The 14,044-nt window shown below is 45.7% G+C and overlaps 2 protein-coding genes and 1 long non-coding RNA gene across 3 annotated transcripts; all 3 read right to left on the bottom strand.

The window, feature by feature from the left end:
• Nucleotides 1–208: 208 nt before the first annotated feature.
• CUNH11orf42 (chromosome unknown C11orf42 homolog) lies at nucleotides 209–5,061 on the bottom strand. The gene is made up of 3 exons (XM_039218824.1): nucleotides 4,990–5,061; nucleotides 615–1,413; nucleotides 209–339 (listed from the first exon to the last, which is right to left on the bottom strand). Exons 1-3 carry the CDS (start codon nucleotides 5,059–5,061, stop codon nucleotides 209–211), a joined length of 1,002 nt encoding a protein of 333 aa, XP_039074755.1.
• A 2,998-nt stretch (nucleotides 5,062–8,059) lies between these two features.
• On the bottom strand, nucleotides 8,060–13,452 carry LOC120221435. The gene is made up of 5 exons (XR_005525813.1): nucleotides 13,398–13,452; nucleotides 12,705–12,857; nucleotides 12,200–12,262; nucleotides 11,850–12,086; nucleotides 8,060–8,121 (listed from the first exon to the last, which is right to left on the bottom strand). It is a non-coding gene; the product is annotated as an uncharacterized LOC120221435 (long non-coding RNA).
• On the bottom strand, nucleotides 10,521–11,530 carry LOC120221434 (olfactory receptor 52W1). The gene has a single exon (XM_039218825.1). The coding sequence runs from the start codon at nucleotides 11,528–11,530 to the stop codon at nucleotides 10,568–10,570; it is 963 nt and encodes a 320-aa protein (XP_039074756.1). The 3' UTR covers nucleotides 10,521–10,567.
• Nucleotides 13,453–14,044: the final 592 nt, after the last annotated feature.

A 14,044-nucleotide genomic window follows, 5' to 3' on the forward strand; every position in this document is an offset into this window, starting at 1 on the left:
CGAGGTTTCAAGGTGCTTCTTACGCCCTTAAAGGCTGAGGGGATCATGGAGCCTGGGGGAAAAAGTAGGGACTCTTCTCCAGCCCCAAGACAAAAGAAGCAGCATGGGCCCAGGATGGTTTGGGGGAGCAGCAGCTGATGTTTATTGGGGACCAGTATCCCTATGCCAGATCTTGGGGGTCTTGCCCCCTGCGTCTCTCGCCTCAGCTTCATTCGTCGCTGTCGAACTCTGAGGATAGACCCTGCAGCAGGGGCAGGGACATGGAGTGCCGGTCGGGGTCCCCGGGGCCCCCACCCTGGACTCCTGGTGGGGGGCTGCGGGGGCTGAAGAGCCAGTTCTCTGCCAGGGTTGGGGATAGTCACAGCTTGACTCATGCCCTTGTCTTTCTGCCTCCCTGTCCCTCCCTCTGGCACTCTGTGCTGTGCCCACCCCCTCACCAGGTCCATGCTTCCATTTCCCCACCCCTGGCTCCCTTACTCCATCCCCTTCACCAGTATCCAGTGAGGATTTAGGGGTGCCCCACGCATTCCTGGGGCACACATTCCTATATTCCCCCCACCCTCTCCCTCCACCAGAGATCCCATCCCTCTCAGCTTCATATCCCTTAGCAGTACCTGACAACATGTGGGGCCCCCTGCGGAAGGGATTCCGGCCCTTGTAGGAGAATCTGGTGGGTCTGCACTCTGGCCCTTCCTGAGGAGGTGGTGTAGGTGGGGCAGGGACAGGTGGGGGCATATCAGCAGCTTCAGGGGTGTCGGCAGGAGCTGACATGGGGGCCAGAGGTGGCATAATGCTGAGGTTGGGTCTGACCCAGTTGGCCCCATGGGGCAGTGGATCTTTGGTCAGAGGCTTCTGCGGTCCTAGCACTCCTTTGGGCTGCAGTGAAAACTTGAGGCATGAGAATGCAACAGGCAGGGACCGTTGTAACCGGAGCAGCTGGGGCTCTTGGGCTGTAGGCAACAGCCCCAGCTGCAGCCAGGAGCAGGAGAAGACCTGGTAGATGACATAGATACTGTGGGTGCTTCGGAGCCAGGGAAGATTTTGCTGTAGGCTCACCTGCCCTGGTGGCAGCAACAGGAAGGCCACCTTCTTGCGCAGGCCACCCATGTGCAGGCGGATCCGGCAGGGCTGCCCATCCAACAGTCGCATTTCTTCATAGGCTATCTCTGCCCGGCCGTTTGGTGAGTATTCCCGAGTGCAGTGGGCAAAGGCACCCTCAGATCCTGCCTGCTCCAGGAGATTTGGCAGTGGCCCCACTGGTTGTAGTGCCCGCCGACACTGCCGACTTGGTAAAGCCAGGCGGGTGTGGGCTGGTCGGGACTGCTTCACCAGCACACCCAGTAGGTCATAGCAGGCTGAATCTGACAGGAAAGGTACTGCCACTACATTGCGCCCAAAGCGCTCCTCGATAACCTGCAGACGGCCAGTTTATAGGTCAGGGACTGAGTTAGGGTCAGGAGTTACCTGGTAGCCTACTCTAGATTGACACTCCTGCTGTTCCCTGTGCAAATTACATCTCTACAACGTGCTCAGACTGTTAGGGTTCCTGCTTATTTCCTAGTTCTCTCCTGTAGCAAAATCTTGAATGTACTATGTGCCAGACCCTGCTAGATACTGAGAATACATAAAAGCATGAGACTTTGACCTTATTCTATCATAGCCCAGTCTAATGGAGGAGACAAATATGTATGTACACAGTAGTCAGCTAAGTAAGATAATAGAGAGCAAGAGTGTGGAGGAGACCAGCAGTGATTTAACAGCTTTTTTCCTTTGATAGAAGAGGATCAGAGAAGGTTTCTAGGTGGTAATACATGAGCTTTGAAGGAATCAGTTAGGTAGGATGGTCAGTCCAGGGAAAGGATACGACCAGTTTAAAAACGTAAATTTATAAACTAGGAGGGACACATTCAGGAACACATAATTTAATTGTATTTAAACATAGGATATGAAGAGGGACAGGCACACAGGAACAAGACTATGAAAGATCTTGTGTGTATGCTCAGTGACAGGAATTTAGTCCTGAGGGCAATGGAAAACCACTTGAAGGGCTCTGGGCAAGAGGAGCAAGATCAGAAGGGCGCTTTAGAAAGTTAATTTTGAGTAGGAGAGAAAAATCAGTTAAGCGTATTTTTTGCAAGCAAAACACAGTGAGGCCTTCAACTAAAATAATGGGGGAAGATTATTTAGGTTGTAGAATTAGTAGAACTTAATCACTTACGGGGTATGGGAAAAGGAAGCCTGAAGGGTTAGTTCTCAGATGATTGATTGGGTAGGTGATGTCATTCTCCACAAATGGGTACACAGAAATAGGTTGGAATGACCATTCTTAAACATTTTCTGCTCTAGCTGTAGGGGAGAGTGCCTTTAGAGATTTGAGGTCATCTTTGTAATGGTGGTTCTAGTATACTTTCAGGGATTCTAGTTCATCTAGGTTTTGTCCTTTTCTTGGCCTTTTTTGGTTTGGATAACCCAGTTCTGGAAAGTTTAATTTCCTGACCAACTAGGAAATCTTGTAAGATCCTCTTTCATATTTGTACTTAGGTATGATCTCAACTCATTAAAGATATTGCTACCTGAGACTTCTGGCTCTGTGTTCTGCTAGGCAGTGCATAAAATTCCTTGTTTGAATCCCTTTCCTGTTTGAGACCTGTTCTGTTTCAGAATAGCATTTTTGCTGTGTTCTACTCCCCTTTCTCAGCTCCCAATTCCCACATATCTGTCCTGTACTGATGGCATTGCCCAATTTGCTGGCCTTCTGGTAGAATTCATCAATGATCCCTTAAAGGTCATTCTGATTTTTGATACATAGAACTGTTTTGGAAGTGCTGCCCCATAGTATAAGAGGAGGGTAGCTAACTGATGGCATTGTGTCTGAACTATAGACAAGCTGAGGTAGCTTGACGACTACTGTCTTTTGTCACCTAGCCAGGGAAATACATGGTGCTTTTTCTTTTCTTTTCCTTCCTTCCTTCCTTCCTTCCTTCCTTCCTTCCTTCCTTTCTTTCCATTTGAAATACTAGTGTTTATCATGGTGCTTTTTCTTAATCTACGTAGAAGAATTTCCCATAATTCCTCTCATTGCTTCAGTGGGACATGGAATACTTTCTTTTTTGGTGGGGGCATCACGCTGAAGAACAGTTCTCTGAGAAGCTCAGAGAAGGGCCAGTTGGGTTACCAGGGGTGAGAGCAGAGCATTGGTGGGTTGGCATTTTTGTTTAGAATGTTCTGCCCCATGACAAAGAAAGCATAGTTACCAAGTATAACTTCAGAATCTTACCCTAGCTGCTCCTTTGGTCCCTAGGATCCTATACAAATAAGACAAATAGGAGTGTCTCCAGTAGGTACCTCTCTAGTGGGATTTTCACATTTAAAATACCTGGTTCTTATAGTCCAAGTTTCTGATCAGGTGAATCCCTGATTTAGCTGGAGGCTTTTTCCCAGAAGAGACATGAATTTGCCATGGTGGAGAGGTTTATTCGGCCCTCTTTCTTACTCTTGAGGTCCCCAGTGGTTATACTAAAATAGGGAAAATAGGGCACTCAGTTTTATGCTAGGGGACTGTTCTTGGTAGAATCACCATGTCAGACCACTACCTGTTCCCACTGCACTTTTACTTCTGGGTGGAAGCTCTGTGGAACATAGAGGCCTACAAATTTAGATCTCCCAGGGGCAGCCCAGGGAAGTGAGTGTGGAAGACTATCTTCCTGTATATACCTTGGCTGGTATGAATTCTGAATGAGGAGCCCTCAAGCCACATTCCGGTTAGCTGTATGTTCTACAAAGTGCCCAATAAACTATCATTTCTGGAGAGAGGAAACCAGGTCACTCAGAGGTGTCCTGCTCCTTGAATTTGCCACATATCACCAGCGATTTATTGTGTATCTCTACCCTGCCTTTTCTGTTTTCCATTTAAGTAGGGAACTTTTCTGATGCTCAGAGATGGTGTAGCTTTCTACTTGTTGATGACCTCATTTACTTTCATCCTAATGAAATGCTTGATCTTGTCCAGGACCAACCTGCCAAAGCCAGGTACTCTGATACTTGTGAGGGCTTTGGCTTTTCTGTTTCTGCTTCCTTGGGAAGCTGACCTTTGTGAGCTCCGTTTCTAATGGAGCAACATCTATTAAGGCTGTTCAAGTCTGGTAGGCACTACTTTAAGACGGTTGTTTTAAACTTGTTGGGCTGCCTTCTATGAGTACTTTAAATTCACTATCCTTGGATTATTTAACCAGAACCTGATCCCCAAATTCTCCAGATTCAGAAATTGTGGCCATCTAGATTTGGCAGGATATGTTGGGTACTTGCAACTCAGATAGAGCTGACATCTGCCTGTTCCTGAAAATCTACATATTTGGCTCAAAACCTAAATTTCCCATTTGGTGGATGTTAAGGTCGGGAGGAGGGTAATCAGTGAAGAGGTCCAAGCTTCTTTAGAAGGCTTACAAGGCCCTTCATGATCAGCTCCTGTACCTCTTTGACCTCATTTTTGCCACTACTCATGTCAACTCTGCTCTAGAGGAGTATTTGCAGTTCACAAGTAATGCATTTTTAAAAATCCTCTCTTGGCTTTTGCATATGCTGTACTTTTAATTATACTCTGTTCACTCCCTCACCCACCCACCCATCTGCTCATTAACTCATTTAGGTGTTTATTAAGTGTTCCTCTTCCCTCTATGTGAGAATAATTCCCACTTGCCTAGCTAGCATGTCACTCTCTCCAGGAAGCCTTCCTGACCTCCTAAGTCCTACCCTGATTTAACACTTCTCTGTTCTCATAAATTCTTACCGCCTTTCAAGGAACTTCTTGCTGTTTTTTGCAATTGTGATTAAATTGGACAGTGTGTACAAAGCATTTAGTACAGTGTCCAGTGTGTATGCAAACACTGGGTAAATATTACTATTATCTTCAAGCTTCCTGCCCCTTCCTACTCCTAAGTTGCTCAGACCTATCTAGGTCACACTTTGTTACTTTCTCTTTAGCTCTCTTACTTTATCCTTGATGAGGGTCCAGGTGGCATCAGCTTCATCCAGTGTCAGCAGGTGGGGGGTACCAACCAACATGATGGGGTATGGGAGAGGTTAGGCAGGGCAGTAGCTGCTGCAGGAACCCCAAGCGAGCCAGAGAGGTGAGACCCCAGGCCTTAGGCTTTGACCTACTTACTATAGTATGAGGTCATAGAGGTCTTGCTAGATAATGGGGCTTTGGGTGTGGAGAGGGCAATCACTTTCCTAGCCTCACTATATGCACAGCATGAGTCCATACCCTTGAGTCACTTATCCATTCTCCTCCTTAGGGGAGAAAAATTCAGGGGTGCTTGGGTATGTTTGTATATGTCTGTTTATGCATGTGCACATATGTGTGTATGTGTAGTTCTTGGTCTGAGTTCCTTAAGGAAGCAGAATCAGGCTTCCCCCTCAGCAGCCTTGTTGAAGCAATTTGCTGTGCTACCGTTTCAGCTATAGGTGACTTCTTCATGAGGTTGGATAGGGGTCTTGAAGAACACGCTAGAAGCATAGATCAGGACTTAGACTGAGAACCAAGCAGTAGTTCTTAACCTTGGTCATACTTTGGAATTACCTGGGAGCTTTAGAAACTACAGATGCCTGGATGCTACCCCCTGAAATTCTGATTTAATTGGTCTGGAGTGTGCCTAGGCATCAGGATTTCTTAAAGCTCCTCAGGTAATTCTGATGTACAGCCTAGGTTGAAACCCATTATTAATGAGTGGGTTACAATTGCAATGAAAACCAGGTGTATGTGTAGGAGGGTGCCATGCTGAGTGATGACAATGTGGAGGATAAGAATCCAATTGGGATAATATTGCCTTAGCAACTGGAGAGGACTTTCAGGAAGCCAGAATTACCCAGGTAAATTTGAGAAAAATTTTCTTCATGTGCCACTCCCTGTCCTAGGGATATCTGTGTACTTTCCTACTGCAGCCCTAATCTATGTGTGATTTCCCCTTGTGTCCCTGTCCAGAGATCTCCACCTAGTGTTTGCTGGAGAAGAAGAGTGTTTTTTCCTAAGAGAACCACTCTGGAGAGCCTTTCTAGTAGCTACTCTCTGCCTCTGCCTCTTATCTGTCTAAAGAGTCTTCTCTTGAGTCCCTTTTGAGACTCTCCTGCATGCCCAGGAAGACCACTTCTGTTTAGGGAACATCCTTTCCTATCCTGGCCCAGCATGTAGAGCTATCCCATACAGTCAGCCATCGTCTGAGCTGGCTGAGGTATTATGAGTATGAGGCACAGGAAATGGCCCTACATGAGGAAACTGACCTCACGGTGGGTTAGAGCTAAGGGTATATATGGGTGCCACGTCTTTAAACAAAGGTGAGCATGGGACTGCACTCCAGGAGAGGAATTAATATCAAATATTTGTTGAAGTCTTGTATTTTAGAGGCTGCGCCAAACACTCCAAATCTCTTATCTTGGTTAATCCTTTTAGTAACTTCTTGAAGTAGGTATTATTTATTTCCTCATTTTACAAGTGAATTAAAAGGCTCAGAGAAGTTAAGTAAATTAGTGCAAGGGATACACTGAGTTACTGGAGGATCTGGGATTCAAACTTAAGTTGGCCTGATTCCAGCTTTTAAATTAAAGTTTAAATGGTAGTCCCTTTTTGGTGAGGGGAGAAAATGCCGTGTTCTTTCTGCTCTCCTGAGTGTGTGGCAGGAGGGTGCCTGCTCAGTGGATGTTCAAAATCATGTAGTGAAAAGGAAGTGGGCAAGGTGAGACAGATGCTTCAGAGACCAAACCAGAAACCCCAGGCTCCTTGTCAGGACAAGTGCAAATCTCTTCCTCTAGTGCCCTCTTAGCCCTGTGCCAGGAGCAGTCATCTGATGTAGCATAGTTGGCACCTCTTTTCCATCCAGAAAGGAATCCTGAGTGAGGTAGACAGCAGTGGGGAGAGAGACATACACCAGGACAGGGCACACAGATGTGGGGCAAAACAGTGGAAGGAGGCAGAGATGCAGAGGTCCAGAGATGGGAGTTACTGATAAACACGGGTATCCAGATCTTGATGGGGTTCCAGAATGGGAAGGGGGTGGATAGGGTAGGGATAGGGATGGTGGGCTCTTGGTGAAATGTGATGAAGATCTCTTTCAGATTCTCATTGAGAGGGCTCAGAGGGGAAATTGGGTACAGATGAACTCCTCAGCCATCTTTTGTTGATGATCATGATTCTTTAGGTTCCCTGCATTCCACATTTCCCTACCCTGACATTAAGTGAGACTGTATTTCCCTTTGGCTAATAGAGTCTGAGATTGAAAGTTACTGAAGGAAAACAGATGACAACTGGGTTCTGGATGGAGTTGATGGGCCTCAGGGCTGGGCTGTTTGGGCCATAGCCTGGGGTTGCCTCCAGAGTGGCACATTCTGGGGTTTCCCTAGACACATTGTCTGCAATGTATCTGAGTGGTGACCGGACTAGACAGCATGAGAGGAACAAACAGGCAGGAGCTGGTTATTTAGGGAACATGAGGTTCTCTGCAAGAACCTCCAGGCTAGTATAGAATCGTGTTGATAGCAAAGACTCTGGAGGGATAAACAGCCCTAACTTCTCTCAGGCTATAGGGAAAACTGTACAAGTCCCAAATCCCTTACTTGAAACCTTCAGGGATAGATGTGTTTTGGACTTCAAAATTAGAAAGAATCTAGTGCCTTTATCAGATATAAAGGAGTACTCCAGTGAGGTTTAGGACAGTGCCCTATAATCAAACACATCAATATTTCTACAGCTAAATATATGAATATTCACACCAAGTGAGATACATAAATACTATAAATACCCTCATGGTGTTTCAGGTTAGGTTTTGGGCCAAAGTTATGAAAAAAACATTGTTTCTTCAGAGATTTCTTTTATTTTGGAATTGTGGATAGGGATTATAGGCTTAGAATTACTCTTGGATTGTTGTGAGGAGTAAGGGAGTGCCCATAGTCTTCTGAACACATCACATGGTAGGTATGTCTGTGATCTCTATCCAGACAAAATACCAATGTCCAAGGGTGTGGATTTTCGGCTTGAAAGTTCTTGCAATGAACAATGCACAACTTTGGAATCAGCTGCGTTGGGGAGCTGTGCACAACCAGGGAATGAAGGTGCCTTAGACAAGAGGTTTCCTGTGGTGGGAAGGAGACAGAATTCATTGCTTGTGAACATTGACTGCATAGGATTTCCTTTTTTCATGTACCAGAGGGGAGAGGCAAAAAAAATGTGTGTGTGTGTGTATATGTGACATAAGACTGTCACACATACATTTCTTTATAATAATGTTGTAATAAATATCTTACTGCATACATCTTTGTTCACATCTCTAATTATTTTGCCAGGATAGATTTATTGAAGAGGAATCCCTAAGAGAAGGATATGGACATCTTAATGACTCATGACCAATTAGGATTAGAATTTTGTCACAATTATCCACAAAATCATTGACAAGAGTTTTTTCAATTCAGAACTTCATGAAAAAGATTAGTCTTGAAAATGACTGACCCATACTCAAGGAAAATTGTCTGTCTTCTCAATGTGACAGCACCTCTGAAAATCATGCAGAGCTTCTGGGCTTTCTCTTCAGCTCCTTGTTAGTGAGGACCTGGTGAGACCCCATGTGGCCCTGAGAGGATGTCACTTGCCTTTTCAGATTTGCAGCCCCCTGTTATGTGTGCTTTTCCCTGGTACTTGGTCCAGCTATCTGTGCTGAGTGGTTAGCATTGCACTTGGCTTCAGATACTCATGGATGACTCAATTACCTGGCAGTTATGATAGTTCTCCCAAAGAGCTTGGGTCTGCCTGTGCAGCCTGCAGCTTTTCTGACCTTCTAACAGTGAATCCCTGCTTTCTGTCTGAGATTGTATTCATTCTGGGCACCACTCTGGTGTGAAAGATCTTTTGCGCAATGTCCCTTCCATTGTAATCTTAGCTGAAGGTCAATACCCTGTTGGGCAACACCATGAAACACTTCCTGTGTAATATCTCTATTCTCTGGTAGCCACAGCAGTGTAAAATATTCCTATACCTACATCATGTGCTTCTAGTGATGCTAGCCAGTCCAAATGGGGGTGCTGATGTAGATTTTATTTGGGAATTCAACATTTTTGGCTGAGGATGCAGAGAAAAGCAAATTGGTAGGAGACCATAATGACCAGACCTCAGGCAAGCAGGTAAAGTGGTTACAATGATTTCCTGGGATATCAGAATTTCTTAAAAAAAATTTGTTTTGAATAAGAAATTCTTTATTAATAAGTCACAATTAAGAGAGTTTAAAATATGAATCATTGTTAGAGGACAGAAACATATATGTGTGAATCTATAACTCCACATTTATACCACACAAATCTAGTTCTATAGATTAAATAGCTTTAAGTAACTGATCTGTAGTAAGCTCAATACTAGTTTTGATGGGTTTATTGTTAAGATATGCACATATATATTTTTTAATATAATGTATTGTCAAATTGGTTTACACACAACACGCAGTGCTCATCCCAACAAGTGCCCTCCTCAATGCCCATTAGCCACTTTCCCCTCTCCCTCAACCCCCATCAACTCTGTTTGTTCTCATTATTTGAGAGTCTCTTTTATGGTTTGCCTCCCTCCCTCTCTGTAACTTTTTTTTCCCCTTCCCTTCCCCCATGGTCTTCTGTTAAGTTTCTCAAGATCCACATATGAGAAAAAAATGAAATCTGGCCATTGGCAGCAACGTGGATGGAATTGGATGGTATTATGCTAAGTGAAATTTTAAAAAATTTTAAGTGTTTATTTTTGAGACAGAGCAAGAGAGTGAGAGCGTGAGTGTGAATGGGGTATAGAGAGAGAGGGAGGCAAAAACTCGATGTGGGACTGAAACCCACAAAATTTCTTTAAGTTAGACCTCTGACTCCTAAGGCTATAGCCCCAGGGAGAGTTCTAGCCATTAATTCTTGAGATATTGACAGGAGAGTGGGGACAGGGGAAATAGACCCAACCCCATGAGACCAAGAGGATTCTCTGAACTAGGAATGGCAAAGATCAGTCTGCTGGTCAATTTTGGGACCCCTATCTGGGCACATTATCCAGATTCTCAGAATGTGGGAAATAAGCCTGTAACTCCTTCTGTCCCTAAGGACAGAATCTGGCTCCGGGAATGAAGAGTGCTGTGAAGTACCCAAGCACTTCCCTCCAGAGACAGTGTCACTCTTCCCAGGTCCCCAGGTCTAGAATCAGTAGAGGAACTTTTGTGTGGAGACTTGGGCAGACTTAGGTTAAAATAATGGAAGGGGCGGGAAAGGAAGTTTTCTTTAAATTAAATCTTGTGTACTATGAGCCATGGTAATTCCTGATCTTATATTCCCGCGTGGTAACAGAGCCCCCTGCCCCCTGCCTCCCAAGCAAGATACATGGATGGACCAAAGTCTGCAGATGCTAGCAATATGCGAAGTAGAGGCTTCACAGCAAATAATCTTTTGAGTGATTATCATAGTCAAACGTAGACAGTGGGAGAAAGAAGACATAATCCACACCTCCAGGCCCTAGACTCTTCTGAATATTCCCTCACCTCCACCACCAGGCTCCATGGTTTTTTGCCTGTTAGAACTGGCTTTTTCTGAACGTGAAGGTTTCCAGGAGCCGGTCCCTGATTTGCTTGGTGCGGACCCCATAGATGAGTGGGTTGAGGGCAGGTGGCAGAAGCAAATAGATATTAGAGAGAAGGATGTGCACAGGCTTTGGGACAGTGTGATGACCAAAGCGGTGTGTGAGGTAGGAGAAGAGACCAGGTACATAGAAGGCCAGAATGACACAGACGTGGGAACTACATGTGCCAAAGGCCTTGGCACGGGCCTCCCGGGTAGGCAGCCGCAGCACAGTGTGAACAATGAGTCCATAGGAGCCAGTGATGCCCAGGATATCTATACCAGACACGGCCAGTGAAAGCGCCAGCCCATACAAATTGTTGGCCCGTGTGTTGCCCACCACCAGCTCTACCACCGCCATGTGTGCACAGTAGGCATGGTCTATGGTCTTGGCTTGGAAGTGCTCAAATCGTGCCACCAGCAGAGGGAAAGGCACAACAATAGCCACAGCTTTCAGTGTCAGTGCCAGGGCTGCATAGCCTACCCGGGCTTTGGTGACCAGGAGAGGGTAGTGCAGTGGACGCCCTACTGCCACGGCACGATCACAGGCCATGGCCAGCAGTACCCCAGATTCCACAGCAGTCAGTGCATGAACAAAGAACATCTGAACCAGGCAGGCACCATACGACACAGGTCGGGGCCCAAGCCACAGCACAGCAAGTAACCCCGGGGCTATAGATGTAGCTAAACCCAGGTCTGTGGCTGCCAGTGTGGCCAGTAGTAGAAACATGGGCTGCTGTAGTGTGGAATCTATCTGCATCAATGTCAGCAGTGCTCCATTGCCCAGCAGAGCCAGCAGATACATGGGCCCAAAGACCAGTGTCAGCCAGGCCTGGGCAGCCCCTAGCCCTGGAATGCCAGTCAGTATGAAGAAGGTTGGACGTGGGAAGGTGGAGTTGGAATGTGGACCTTCTACCATCCTGTGGGCAAAGCTTTAGGGTTCATGGGGGCATGACTCCTGAAAGGGGAAGGACAAAGGGAGAGATTTTGGACGGTGTCACAGTGGTAGAGACCCATCCATGGAGTATGTGTAGGGATAGTACAGGGTTGGGGGAATCACAGGGTTATAGCCTTTGGTTAGGGTTTTTGATGGATAATCAAGGCCACTACACTAGCTTGGATGGGAGAATCCTTTGTGCCCGAAAGCCCTTGAGTATCACAGGAGGAGAACAGGGGAGACACTTGTATGGAGAAAAGAGGGCCTCACTGCTGCAGTGGCTGGTACAGTTGGAGGTCACCTGAGAGCTTTGGCTGACATAAAGAATTTTCTTCCTTAGGATCCAAAGTAGAGTCCATCTTAGTCTCTGTATGATGCGGAGAAAGCCAGAGCTGGTTGGGTATCAGACCCCAGGCTGCACTGTCCTTGACTGTATACCCTTAGGCAGAGCTCCTGGGCCTCAGTTTCCTCAGCTCTGCAATGGAGGTGGGCACAGTGGTTGCAGTGTATTCCAGCTTTAGCATTCTGGGCGTCAGCCCTGGAGAAGAAAGTAAAGAGAAAAGGAGAAATAGGAGGAGGAAGATGGGACTGGAGTGAAAATGGAAGCCTGATGTGACCAGAGAAAATCTGGTAGGTTTTGAGGGTGCTTACATTATTTTTAACTTGATGGTGAAGTAGTGAACTTGAACACCAGCTGGAGGTTTGAGGTTGGGCCTAGGAAGGAACAGAGAAAGAGATGGCAGCAAAAAAAAGAACTTCTCTGTCTCCCTGCCTTCCTCACGATCCCGAAGGGGGTCTTGCTAAAGTCTTATTCCTGGGGTGCAGAGGGAGTGGAGGTAACAGAGGTGGAGGAAATGGCATTCAACCCAGGGTAGCAGCCATATGTGGAAGAAACATCTCTGATGTAGGAGGCAGGGTGAGTAGAACCGATTCCACCCAGACTCTAACTCACAGCCGAAGATTAATAAACATCGAATGGATAAATGAACGACAAAGAAAGCATCAGCAGAAGACTCGACTGGAGAAAGATCGTGTGCACTGGGTGTTGGCAGCTCCTCTTCACCTTGGCCAGTGCCTATGGGGCCTTTTATGAAGCTGTTCCACTGGCTTCCCTCAGGGCCCTAACCCCTCCCACCTGTGCCACATTAACTCTTACCTGCGCTGCCTCCTTCCTCCATGCTGATAGTCAGGTAACTTCAGGAAGTAGAGTAAGGAGGCAGAGATGGGGGCAATGAGGAAAGAAGTGGATTTATGGGAGTGGAAAGATCTGGGAAAGAGGAACACTTCCTCTGTGCTGACTCCCTGAAGTCTGGAAAGAAGACATTGCTATATTATTGATTAGCATGGGTCCCTCTCTGTTGTAATTACTTGTCTCTCTTTCCCACTAGGCTGAAAGTGTTACAGGCAATACTTCTTATTAGCCAGTTGTCTCCACTGCTTATCACAATACCTGGCAAGTCATTGTCCATGAATAAATATTTATTGCTTTTATTTGTGTGACAGTACTGCTGGCCCGAACAGCATTTGCTGACTAACAGGGGCTCTTACATTTTCAGGAGCCTTAGGTATCCATGGAGATGAGAAAGAAAGACTTATTCACCATCAACCCCGAGTCCACTAGGTATGATTCTGTTCTAATGAGACATAGCTTAAAAATCACCACACTATACAAAGTAATGCTGTAAAAAAGAGGGCTTGCGGGAAAGGTGGCAGTAGGGCACAACATTCCAAAACTTCGTCAGTGACACATTTGAAAAAAGGATAGGACTCTAATAAAATGGTGGCACCGTTCTACACATGTTAACTGGTTAGAAAGTACAAAAACACACCAATAAATACGGCCCTTTACCTTAAAAAAAAACCTGGGTTTTCCTTGTGGAAACATTAGAAGCAGTTTGTGAATAAGAAGCTAGATAGAAAGACTATGGTAGTCCCCCTTATCTGTGGTTTCGTCGCTGCAGTTTCAATTGTCCGCTGCCATCAACCCCGGTCCGGAAGCACATGATTCTTTCTGATGAATCGTCAGGTCAACCGTAGCCTAATGCCAGGTAACAATGCTGCGTCATTCCCCTCATTTTGCGTCTTCACGTGGGCATTTTATCCTCTCACACATCATCACAGGAAGAAGGGTGAGTACAACACAGTAAGGTATTTTGAGAGACCAGGTTCACATAACTTTTATTACAGTATATTATAGTTACTCTTATTATCAGTTATTATGGTTAGTCTCTTGCTATGCCTAATTTATAAATTACACTTTGTCATAGGTATGTGTGTATAGAAAAACAGGTACAGGTACAGGCATACCTTGTTTTATGGCGCTTCGCTTTACGCTTCACAGAGAATGGTTTTTTTTACAAATTGAAGGTCTGTGGCAACATTGCTTCTAGCAAGTCTATTGCCATTTTTTCCAAAGGCACTTGTGCACTTTGTGTCTGTGTCACATTTTGGTAACTTTTGCAACATTTCAAACTTTTTCATTATTTAAAAAAAACT

This window comes from Hyaena hyaena, unplaced genomic scaffold (genome assembly GCF_003009895.1).
Source record: "Hyaena hyaena isolate Hyena2069 unplaced genomic scaffold, ASM300989v1 scaffold_779, whole genome shotgun sequence".
NCBI lineage: Eukaryota > Metazoa > Chordata > Mammalia > Carnivora > Hyaenidae > Hyaena > Hyaena hyaena.